Below are 12,959 nucleotides of genomic sequence, written 5' to 3'. Positions count from 1 at the left end.
ATGAATCATGGCTGACTGGGAATGGACCGATTCCACATACATACACATAAAACATATACAAAAATATAAATGAGTGCACCTTTATGCCTTAAGTACATAGCTCGGGTCTATGTGACCCAGGACCTCATTCCACCCCCTTTACCTCATCCATTTGTTGGAGTTATGCCCCAACCTGTATAATATTTCTCAACTATTCTCTTAATAGTAGTGTAACAATTAAAACAGTGCCAACGTTGCAAAACCTTTTGCTTAATCACCAAAAGCATATAGGATCGTTAGTGACCCAAGATATGTAATATATTTGCACTTCCATCAATCATATTTTTATGATTATTTCATATCTATATAAGTTTACTATCACTGGATATCTACAACACACTTCTTTGCTTATCACTGCACTGTTGTTTCAGTGACTGACTGGATTTATATTTGACATTGCCGTTTGATGACAATGCAACGTAGAATTAAACTATAGCAAGTGTAATACATGAACAGTACGATATGGCAATTGCCATTTGGGAATTTTGTAGTTCAGTTAGTGATTGATATACTTGCTGGATCGTAAAACACCCGAGGTATGAAATAATGTTTGATGAAACACCCATGCGTTTAATATGGGTTAAATAATTAATGGGTTTAACTCCGTAAAATTTAACACAGTTAATGCATTAACCCAATATAACATTAAAACGGCTACATTCTCTTCTATCTGACTGCTAAAGACAGGTTGCACAGGTGTTAGCATTCCTATAGCCAGACTATAATTTATCAATCCCGTTTAGTTTAACAGAAAAAAATATATACAGTATATACACACAGTATATAGTATTAATATTACTTTACTGACTGCCATAATAGTTTAACATGGTAACAAATACACAGCCTGGACAACCAAGTAAAGGTTTGATTGCAGAACAGTTTAAACAGTAATGAAGGAAGTACTATATCAATAATGTCCTTTTTTGCTTGTTCTAAAACATCTAAGACCCCGTTTCCACCTGGAATTAAGATGCGTTTTCAGTGACCGGTTCACATGTGTTCAGCACTAAATACAGGTGTAAACGGGGCCTGAAATGTTTTGTGATCGGATCACAAAAACCACATATGAATGTGGTCAAAAACGCATCTGAACGCATCACATTTGAGGTGTAAACGCTAATCCGTCCTGATTGCGTCCCGGCAGCAGCGAAGCGCCTCCCCTCTCCTGTCAATGAACCACTGCACTAAAACAAGAGTTTAAACTTTGCCGGTTATGAGTGGCTTTAAACAAAACAAAAAAAAACTTTTGATTGGAAAATTTAAAAAAGCGGATATACAGTATACACAAGCATGGGAACTTCACTGATCTTCTTCAGTGTGTCTGAAATCAACATGCAGAGACACTTATGAGAAGCACGAACATTAATACAGGCAATCCACTAAAACAATGGACATTTCTGCTCGAAATGTTGCTTTTGTGCTTAGATTAAATTTCAGCTGCATCTGGGAGAAATAGCGAGCCATTTATTTTTTCACGCTTTGTTTGTTTGTTCTGACATTGTTGTACTTTAATATCATGGTGTAACACGTTGACATAGTGACTGATGTATGTCGTCATGAAACAGAATCCCTCCCCTCCAAATCTGATCACAAGTGGCCACAGAAGACGCATTTAAGCGACCAGGTGTAAACAGCGACATGTCTCACCTGACCACATGTGATCGGAGACGCATCTTAATACCAGAAAACGGGGTCTATATGAAAAAGTCACTGAAGCAGTACAAAAGAGTTTTTGAAAGCAAAGTTGTATAAAAAAAATTCTGCAATACCCTTATTCAATGTCTCAAAACCTAATGAGTTTGCCTACCTAGACGGCATTGTGCTTGCACCATAAATGCGTTTCAAGTCAGCGGAGCTGTATGTGTGTGTGATCCGAGCTGACTCAGGACATTTCCATGATGCCCAAAAGTACTGTTCAGGTAGACAGCTCAATTACTCAATTGGTTTTGAGACACAGACAGAGAGTTCTGCCTGTGCCTTTATATTAGAAATGCACAAAATATTGGAGTTGCTTTAACACAAAAATGACAAAAAAACATGATCAATACATTGATCAATACATTCGCACTTAAACTTATTCTAAATTTATGATCAAATTTAGGCCGCATCCACACTAATCAGTTTTCATTTGAAAACTCCTTTTTCAGTTTCCAATATATACTGTTATGGAGAGGTTTTCATTTTCAAATGAAGGCTTATTAATGTGAATGTGGCAATGGTAAAAACAGACTCACAAGGAGACTCCCTAAAAACATTGAATTTGTTATGCAAAAATTCTTAGAACTTAAAAGGAATAAAGGAATCACCCACAAATGAAAATTCTCTCATCATTTACTCACTCTTATGGCATCCCAGATATGTGACTTACTTTCTTCTGCTGAACACAAATGAAGATTTTTTCTTTTGGTCCATACAATGCAATTAAAAAGGTGGCAAAATTTTGAAGCTCCAAAAATCACATAAGTCAGCATTAAAGTGATCCATAAGACTCCAGTAGTTAAATCCATGTCTTCAGAATCGATATGATAGGTGTGGGTGAGAAACAGATCAAAATTTATGTCCATTATTACTTTATATTCTCCTCCCTGCTCAGTCAATCTCAACTTTAACTTTCACTTCTTGTGTTTTTGGTGATTCACATTCTTCATGCATATCGCCCCCTACTGGGGAAGGAGAAGAATTTCTAGTTAAAAAGGAATTCAATATTGATCTGTTTCTCACAGACACTTATCATATCACTTCTGAAGGTATGGATTAAACCACTGGAGTCATTTGGATTACTTTTATGCTGCCTTTATGTGCGTTTTGGAGCGTCACAATTTTGGCACCCATTCACTTGCACAGTATGGACCTACAGAGCTGAAATATTCTTCTAAAAATCTTAATTTGTGTTCAGCAGAAGAAAGTCATACACATCTGGAATGGCATGAGGGTGAGTAAATGAGAGAATTTTCATTTTTGGGTGAACAATTTCTTTTACTACTAAAACTAGTTAAGTTTCATTTTTCATTTTGTTTGTGTGAGTGTGTGCATTAATTTGAGGTGTGTTATGATTAAGACATTTGGTATGTTTTTATGGTGTTAAAGGTATATACATTTAAATCCTAAAAATCCAGCCATTCACGTGTAGTCTAGGTCTATTAAAAAAGGTATTTATTATGTTTATTATTTATGTATTTTGTTTTTGAGAATAGCACACTTTGGCTTTGCACGATGATCTTGGTGCGCATGCTTTCAGACAAAATATTAAGTGTACATTTGCATGAGCAATGAATGGCTCTGTTTCATGCAGATTACTTATTGCGAGCATACGCTCCCTCATTTAGAAATAATCTGGATTCATCAACATTAGAATGAGAGTAAGAACAAAGTTATGTGCATACGCACCTGTTATGAATAACTTTTTCAGCACACACAAGTACGTAACTTTTACACATGTGCAGTATTAGTGAATGCGACTCAGTGTTATCCAAAGTTTCACTACAGTGTTTAGAGTTTGTTCTGTCAGTGGATGTGTGCCTACTCTAGAGCGAGGTTGAGAGAAGGCACTTCCTCCAGACTGCTGCTACTGCTGCTGCAACCAGGCAGCTCATCCATGCCATGCAGAGTCTCCCAGCTTTCTTCACTGGTGCACCTCTCCTTTTCCAGCCCCGAGTCAGACGTCCATGAGGCCGACCACTCGCCCTCGCTGCATTCTTCGCTGCTGCTTTGAACACACACCAGCACACACACACAAACACACGTGAGCCCACCTCGTAAAAGTCAAACTAATCCTCTTAGCTGAAGCGTCTTAGCATGCAGAATGAGCACCCACAGAGAGCACCTTCGGCACTTCAGTCATTTGCTGCTGGCCGTTTTACCTTATCAAGCATTCACAGTAAATGCACAAATTCATCTTGCATGAATGGCACATGCATTGTGGTACAGTGGCCCCAAAAACTACTTTGACACTTATAGACTTAAAATGTAGGAATGCTATTGCATTAGAAAGCTAGATATCAACCCAAATGTCAACCATGGACAAATGATGCTAGACCTTTTCTCAGACCATTTCTCTCAACCAGGAAGTATCCAAATACATTGTCTTCATTTTGAACAGTACAGACATATATAAATAATTTACAAATGTAACAAACCTTTTTTTGCGAAATGTTTTGCTTTAAGTTAAAAGGTATTTTCTGGGTTCAATACAAGTTAAGCTCAGTCAAATGCATTCGTGGCATAATACTGATTACCACAAAAATTGATTTGGACTCGTCCCAGCTTTTCTCTAAACAAAATCAAAAATGGAGGTTACAGGGAGGCACTTACAGTGGAAGTGAATGTGGCCAATTTCTGGAGGGTTTAAAAAGGCAGAAATGTGAAGCTTATAATTTTATAAAAGCACTTACACTGATTCTCCTGTTAAATTTCGTGTATTTTTTGAGCTGTAAAGTAGTTTAAATTGTCATTTTTACAGTCGTTTTAGGCTTTTATGGTTTACGGCGTTACATCGTCATGCCAACAAAGTTGTAAACTCTACACAGAAAAGGGTAGTAAGTGATTTTATCACACTAAAATCATGTTAACATGCATATTATTTACATCTTGTGGCTATACTTTTGAAACATTTACCGATTGCCCCATTCACTTCCATTGTAAGTGCCTTACTGTAACCCAGTTTTTTACTTTTTTTTAAAGAAAAGGAGGGACGAGTCTAAATTACTTTTTGTAGTAATCAACATTATGCCCTAACGTATTGAACCCGGAACATTCCTTTAACAAACTGATTATGTTGCAAATGCAACCTTTGCCATGAATGCAGAAATTTGGCCAATTAGATATCCATACACATTTAGTATTTTCAATAAGGTTATTATTCTTTGTAAAGTTTTTCTTAAAGTATTATAGCATAGCACAGCTCATCAGGAAATTGGTTGCCTGGGACGAAGGTCAATTACACAGTTTAGCAGGTATTATACAAAAATATTTGACCGCTGAATGGTGCGATTGACCAGTCGGAGTCAAGTATTCCAGGTAATTCTACTGTACCTTTCATGGCCCTTTTCAGATATGTCCACCCTTTTCTCTCCAAAGTTCTTTAGATCTTCCCAGATCTCATCATCATCGTCATCTTTTGTAGTGTTGCAACCATCCTCTCGTGTCCTCTGCAGAGGGTTGAGGTCGTTCAGGGTCAAGGGTGGGAAATCAAAGAGGAACTCCCTTTCAGGGCTTGTTTGTGCGAGGAAACCCGGAGGTGCCGAGCCACATTTGTTTCTGACCACCGAGCCTGACAAATGACCCTTTTCCTCTTTTTCAGGCCGTTTCCTCCTTTCAAGGCGTGTCTCGCTCGTCTGTTTGCGGATCTTTGGCCTTACGACCATTTCTGACTGAAATATTTCTTCAGGATCCGTATTTCCTACATTTTTGAAGGAAACGGGGCCGGCGCTGGCTGTCACCCCTTGACATTTCGGAACATGGTCTTCACCAACCAACAACTGAGCAACTTTCCTGTTTGCTTTTACAGTTCTGCGTGAATCTGGTTCCCCACAACTGAGTTCTGTTGATGTTTTAGAAGGTGCCACTTGTGGTGAATGTTCTGAATCTTCAAGGGAATCTACATTTACTCCCAGTTCGCAAATCAAACCATCAAGTCTCTTCTCCTGAGCAGCCTGAGATGGGTTTGAACTCAAGTCCTCCTCCTCAGCACCACTACTGTCAGGCTCATAGGCGTCAATGTTGATATAGCTCAGAACTTCAGGGCTTGTTAGGGTCTTGGGTTCTTCATGTTGGGGCCAAACTCTTGTCTGATTATTTCTATCTATATCAGAATGATAGTTACTCTCATATGGCACAACTTGGTCACTTTTTGGTCTCTTGAAATGGTTCGAGGGGGCTTTTAGGGCTTTGTACAACAAGGACTGTTTCCTGATATGGCCATCCCGATTTGATGTTGCGTTTAAATCAGGCCGCAGTGAATTTGAGGATGCCATTGGGATGATGGTCTGAAGCACTGAAGAAATGTTGCCCTTTGAGGCTAGAAGGAAGAGAGTTCAATAATTGTCATTTCCCCTTCACTGGTTATCAAGTGCTTGTGCACTCATTGCTGAATCTCATGAAAAACTGTAAGTGAAAAAATATCTCATTCTCTGAGTTATAATGAAAATCATCCTGCCTGGATACAAAAATGTATTTAAAAATTTGCATATTAAAATTCAATACAACAGATGCTACCATGACCTATACAATTATATTTTACAAATGTATTTTAAAAAGTGTAAATATATATATATATATTTTTTGCATTACAGTAGACTACTGGAAATTTGGGCAATGGTGCTTAATTTTCATGAAAATAATAATAACAAAAAAAATCTTAAAAGGAATGTTCCAGGTTCAATTCAAGTTAAAGGGATATTTCACCCAAAAATGAACATTCTCTCATCATTTACTCACCCTCATGCCATCCCATATGTGTATGACTTTCTTTCTTTTGCAGAACACAAATGAAGATTTTTACAAGATTATCTCAGCTCTGTAGGTCCATACAATGCAAGTGAATGGTGGCCAGAACTTTGAAGCTCCAAAAAACATATAAAAGCAGCATAAAAGTCATAAGACTCAAGTGGTTAAATCCATATCTTCAGAAGCGATATGATAGGTGTGGGTGAGAAACAGATCAATGTTTACAGTGCATCCGGAAAGTATTCACAGCACTTCACTTTTTCCACATTTTGTTATGTTACAGCCTTATTCCAAAATGGATTAAATTCATTATTTTCCTCAAAATTCTAAACAATACCCCATAATGACAACGTGAAAGAAGTTTTTTTTAAATCTTTGCAAATTTATTAAAAATAAAAAACGGAAAAAAAAAATAAAAAAAATCACATGTACATAAGTATTCACAGCCTTTGATCAATAATTTGTTGAAGCACCTTTGGCACCAATTACAGCCTCAAGTCTTTTTGAGTATGATGCTACAAGCTTAGCACACCTATTTTTGGGCAGTTTCTCCCATTCTTCTTTGCAGGACCTCTCAAGCTCCATCAGGTTGGATGGGGAGCGTCGGTGCACAGCCATTTTCAGATCTCTCCAGAGATGTTCAATCGGGTTCAAGTCTGGGCTCTGGCTGGGCCACTCAAGGACATTCACAGAGTTGTCCCAGAGCCACTCCTTTGTTATCTTGGCTGTGTACTTAGGGTCATTGTCCTGTTGGAAGATGAACCTTCGCCCCAGTCTGAGGTCCAGAGCGCTCTGGAGCAGGTTTTCATCAAGGATGTCTCTGTACATTGCTGCATTCATCTTTCCCTCGATCCTGACTAGTCTCCCAGTTCCTGCCGCTGAAAAACATCCCCACAGCATGATGCTGCCACCACCATGCTTCACTGTAGGGATGGTATTGGCCAGGTGATGAGCGGTGCCTGGTTTCCTCCAGACATGACGCTTGCCATTCAGGCCAAAGAGTTCAATCTTTGTTTCTCATGGTCTGAGAGTCCTTCAGGTGCCTTTTGGCAAACTCCAGGCGGGCTGTCATGTGCCTTTTACTGAGGAGTGGCTTCCATCTGGCCACTCTACCATACAGGCCTGATTGGTGGAGTGCTGCAGAGATGGTTGTTCTTCTGGAAGGTTCTCCTCTCTCCACAGAGGAACGCTGGAGCTCTGTCAGAGTGACCATCGGGTTCTTGGTCACCTCCCTGACTAAGGCCTTTCTCCCTCGATCAATCAGTTTGGCTGGGTGGCCAGCTCTAGGAAGAGTCATGGTGGTTCCAAACTTCTTCCATTTACGGATGATGGAGGCCACTGTGCTCATTGGGACCTTCAATGCTGCAGAAATGTTTCTGTACCCTTCCCCAGATCTGTGCCTCGATACAATCCTGTCTCGGAGGTCTACAGACAATTCCTTGGACTTCATGGCTTGGTTTGTGCTCTGACATGCACTGTTAACTGTGGGACCTTATATAGACAGGTGTGTGCCTTTCCAAATCATGTCCACTCAACTGAATTTACCACAGGTGGACTCCAGTCAAGTTGTAGAAACATCTCAAGGATGATCAGTGGAAACAGGATGCACCTGAGCTCAATTTTGAGTGTCATGGCAAAGGCTGTGAATACTTATGTACATGTGATTTTTTTCGTTTTTTTTATTTTTAATACATTTGCAAAGATTTCAAACAAACTTCTTTCACGTTGTCATTATGGGGTATTGTTTGTAGAATTTTGAGGAAAATAATGAATTTAATCCATTTTGGAATAAGGCTGTAACATAACAAAATGTGGAAAAAGTGAAGCGCTGTGAATACTTTCCGGATGCACTGTATGTCCATTTGTGCTAGAAATTCTTCTTCCTGCCCAGTAGGGGGCATATGCATGAAGAATGTGAATCACCAAAAACACAAGAAGAAGAATGTGAACGTGAAAGTTAAAGTGGAGATTGACTGAGCAGGGAGGAGAATTTATAGTAATAATGGACTTAAATATTGGTCTGTTTCTCACCCACACCTATTATATTGCTTCTGGAGACACGGATTTAACCACTGGAGTCTTATGGATCACTATAATGCTGACTTTACATGATTTTTGGAGCTTCAAAGTTTTGGTCACTATTTACTTGCACTGTATGGACCTACAGAGCTGAAATATTCTTCTAAAATTCTTCATTTGAGTTCTGCAAAGGAAAGAAAGTCATACACATCTGGGATAGCACGAGGGTGGGTAAATGATGAGAGAATTTTCATTTTTTGATGAACTTTCCCTTTAATATTTATGGAATGGCCCCATTCACTTCCACAATAAGTGCCTTACTTTAAACTTGATTTTTGCTTTTTTTGCCTTTTTATTACAAAAACAAGGGACAAGTCAAAATAATTTTTTGCAGCGATCAACATTATGCCACAAAAGCTGTTGATTGACCTTAACTTGTATTGAACACGTATATATTCCTTTAATATCCCTAAAAAAGGCTTCATTTTCTTTGTGCAGAATATATTTTCTTATTTTTTTCTTTAGGATTTTAGAACAAATTATGACCCCAACATTTGCTGACAGGTTTTCATGAGATTCACCCTATAATTCTACTTCACATCAGAAAACATAAAACAAATAACTATTTCACATACAATTTAAAACAACTATCCACCCACCCTCATCATTTTCTTACAATTTTGTATAATGATCTTCGCAACACCTACAGGGTTTCTTTCTGCACCTTCAAAAGGTGACAAATATCCCATTCTAAAACAGAGCAACCCACACAAGCATACTGTATTTCAGCTCTACTAAATCCTTATTGCACTTCACATTGCTGTTTGTTCACCATGAGAAACACTATAATATCAAATTTCTTTCTTCCACATTTATTGATCGCATATTTCACCCAACTCAGTACACATTCCTTAAAAGATCCCCATTATTAGTTGGCACATACCCACTGCATGGTCCTTATGACTACTGGTCCTCTTCATGCTCTGACAGTCCACAGTGGATGTGGCTCTGCGTTTGACTGTAACCGGGCGGAAGCTAATGTATGCGTGTCTCCGGCCGTATCTCCTGCCTGAGATGGTCTGGTATCCTCCAGCTGGCTTGGGCCATGCAGACTTGCCTGTTTCTTGACCCATTCCTATGGGAAAAAAAGCTGGAATTAAATGTAAAGTACCAACAAGTTACTTGACACCTGCTTTAAAGTCTTAAAAGTATTTGAAGACTTCTGACATTACATTAGATAACAAAATATGAAAACTAGATGATGCTAGAACATTTCAAAGAACTAACATCATTTTGTAGCCATTTTTACAACAGATTTTAATAAACTGGTACCAAGATCATTTTTAGTAGATGTATGAAGTCAGTTCCCCTCAAGTTCACACAGATGTCCCAGCAGAATAACCACAGGTCCAGTTCATCACATTCATTGTGGACATTTTCCACCAACATTTGACCACCAGAAAGGGACCAATTAATCCCCCAACTAACTTTTTGTGAAGTGTATAAATTTATTCTTTGAGGGAACTCTATCAGCAGTAAATGAATATGGAGGTGTTTTAAGGAATAGTTCACCCAAAATGAAAATTCTCTCATCATTTACTCACCCTCATGGCATCCCAGATTGGAAACATCCCTTTCTTTCTTCTGCAGAACACAAATGAAGATTTTTAGAAGATTATTTCAGCTCTGTAGGTCCATACAATGCAAGTGAATGGTGACCAGAACTTTGAAGCTCCAAAAAGCACATAAATGCAGCATAAATGTAATCCATAAGACTCCAGTGGTTAAATCCATGTCTTCAGAAGTGATATGATAGGTATGGGTGAGAAACAGATCAATACTTAAGTCCTTTTTACTATAAATCTCCACTTTCAAACAGCCATCCTAAGCACTCTTCTCTCCTAAGAGGAGTTCTTTTGTTTTTGCCGATTCACAATATTCGTGCATATCGCCACCTACTGGGCAGGGAGGAGAATTTCTAATAAAAAATGACAAATATTCATCTGTTTCTCACCCACACCTATCATATCCCTTCTGAAGACATGTATTTAACCACTGGAGTCGTATGGATTACTTTTGAGCTTCAAAGTTCTGGTCACCATTCACTTGCATTGTATAGACCTACAGAGCTGCAAAATTCTTCTAAAAATGTTCCTTTGTGTTCAGCAAAATGACAAAAGTCTTACACATCTGGAATTGCATGAGGGTGAATAAATGATGAGAGAATTTTCAGTTTTGGGTGAACTATCCCTTTAATGGAGTAACTCACAATCATGTTGCCGATTCCTAACCTGTGCACACTCATTCATATCACCGACAGCTGGGAAACAGTGCTGTTGTTTTGGATTTTGAATAGCATGTCATTCTTTACAAATGAAAGAGCAGTCATAACCACTGGGCTGAGACAGTAGAAAGTATTTCATGTTTTAAAACAGGTGATGAAAAACAAAATTGTTATCTTTTAATGCAATGGCTTTCATGCATTTTAAACGTATGTAGGCAACATCTCAAACAAGCTTTTCAAGTAAATGTTTTGATAGTTTTAGGATAAAAACAAACAAAGTGGATGGGTTTATGGTAATAAAATATGTGAGAAGAGCAAAACAAATTAGCACTGTTCTGCTGCATATTTTGGACGTCTCCCTTATTAATCAGGCCCAGTTCAGATTAAGGAGGAGTTCAATAATGAATCAGGGGTGTTTAGTTTAATGAGGGAGACATCCAAAATGCGCAGTGCTGTGCTCTTTCAGGAGCCAGGATTGAGATGCAATGGTTTAACGCTTACTAAACTTGAGACAGGTCGCATTAATGCAGATCCATAGAGTAACATCACAGCATTTCTTGAGCACAAGACCTCACTACTGTCATGTTTGTGTTGTCTGTGTAGTTTGCAGGAAACACATCAACACAACTGTCAGCATTATTACGCTATTGGTGTTTGACATAAGACATCGCTTGCAATAAATGCCACTTTAGCTGGAGACAATTCCCTATAATTAATACAAGATGTAGGGGCCGGAACTGAATATTATTTATATAAACAGTGTAATAAATACGATCAGTTATATCAGCTAAATGTCGGGCCCTAGCTGATACAAGTTCAATGCAGCTAACAAGCTAACTAATGTCTGTCGAAAAGCGCAGCTCACTCTACTAAGTGTATTTAGCGTCTAATTTCAACACCATTAATGCTGTATATTCATGAAGAAACCTCACACAGTGTTTTCGTTTAATAAATGTACCATCTGTTAAAGGACTGTACCTGTGTTCCTGGATGCCTCTCGTGTCACAACTAACTCTGCTAACGTCAACACCAAACTTAAGGTCATGTGACACGTCTCCTCCAATTAGCGGTGACAACAGTGGGCAGGATTAAATCGGCTGCTGCTCGGCAGCTGTTAGACAACTGCAACACCACATGTGCAATTTAAAGCCCACCTGGAAAATAGGATAGGATATAGACAGTAGTATGGAATGGACATGTATATTATAGAACAGTACACATATATAACAGTATAGTAGCACAAGATAGAATAGAATAGAATAGAATAGGACAGGATATGAAATGAAATGAAAGGATATAGGAGAGGAGAGCAGAGATGTAGTAGTATAGGAAAGAATGGAATGGACTTGTATAGTATAGCACAGTATAGAATAGAATAGAATAGTATAGTAGTACGAGATATAGAATAGAATAGAATGGTATAGTATAGAATAGGATAGGATGGGATGAGATAGGATGGTATAGTATAGTATAGTATAGCATATTATAGTATAGTATCGTATAGTATAGTATAGTACGGAATAATATAACGTAGAATAGAGTAGTATAGTGTAGTATAGCATAATATAGCGTAGTATAGTAATATAGTAGTATATTAATGTTTATATTACTGTTATTGTGTACTAAACAAAATTTGGACAACATTTTATTGTGATGCTTTGGCAACATTGTTTGTCCAAAATTTCATTCCAATAAAGCCCTGTTGAATTGAATTGAACTATACTGCAGCAGCAATCACCCGCATTCTTCAGGAAATGCACATTTTGACTTTGAAGCAAATATTCAGTGGTCAGGTTATAGTTTAAAACATTAAAATAATGATCCGCACTCCAAGCTTTTTGTTGCTTCTATTTTCATGCACATGGGGGAACAAACACAGACGTTTCGGCTACTAGGCCTTCCTGAGCGTGTTCAACAATATCTATCCACCCATTTTCTTATATAAACCACATGTCATGACGTCATCACATAATTAGAAATGCCATTTTTGTTTTGTTACAAAATACATTCAATAATATTAAATAAGGTATGAGTAACTATATACATACTGTATATACCAATCCCAACAAGATATCCGTATAGACATAGTAGATTTTTTATACAAATATAAAGTATTCTCTATCATTTAATCAAAACCTTCAATGAAGGTGAGAATCATCAATAAAAGAAAGAA

At 38.0% G+C, this 12,959-nt stretch overlaps 1 protein-coding gene across 7 annotated transcripts in view; it reads right to left on the bottom strand.

The window, feature by feature from the left end:
• LOC127439850 (E3 ubiquitin-protein ligase Praja-2-like) overlaps positions 1-11,913 on the bottom strand; it is a 30,040-nt gene extending 18,127 nt beyond the window's left edge. For 4 of the 7 annotated variants that reach the window (XM_051696108.1, XM_051696109.1, XM_051696104.1 and 1 more), the window contains exons 1-4: positions 11,765-11,913; positions 9,446-9,637; positions 5,071-6,055; positions 3,563-3,745 (exon numbers count right to left, since the gene is read on the bottom strand). In XM_051696108.1, coding sequence (XP_051552068.1) covers positions 3,563-3,745; positions 5,071-6,055; positions 9,446-9,637; positions 11,765-11,831 — 1,427 coding nt within the window. In that variant the 5' untranslated portion in view covers positions 11,832-11,913. The remainder of the gene's footprint in view (positions 1-3,562; positions 3,746-5,070; positions 6,056-9,445; positions 9,638-11,764) is intronic. The other 3 variants (XM_051696105.1, XM_051696107.1, XM_051696106.1) reach the window with 2 other exon arrangements.
• Between the last annotated feature and the right edge of the window lie 1,046 nt (positions 11,914-12,959).

The sequence above is a fragment of the Myxocyprinus asiaticus genome, chromosome 4 (assembly GCF_019703515.2).
Source record: "Myxocyprinus asiaticus isolate MX2 ecotype Aquarium Trade chromosome 4, UBuf_Myxa_2, whole genome shotgun sequence".
Classification (NCBI taxonomy): domain Eukaryota; kingdom Metazoa; phylum Chordata; class Actinopteri; order Cypriniformes; family Catostomidae; genus Myxocyprinus; species Myxocyprinus asiaticus.
The sequence above is the reverse complement of the archived record's forward strand: the minus strand, read 5'-3'. Positions and strand labels throughout refer to the sequence as shown.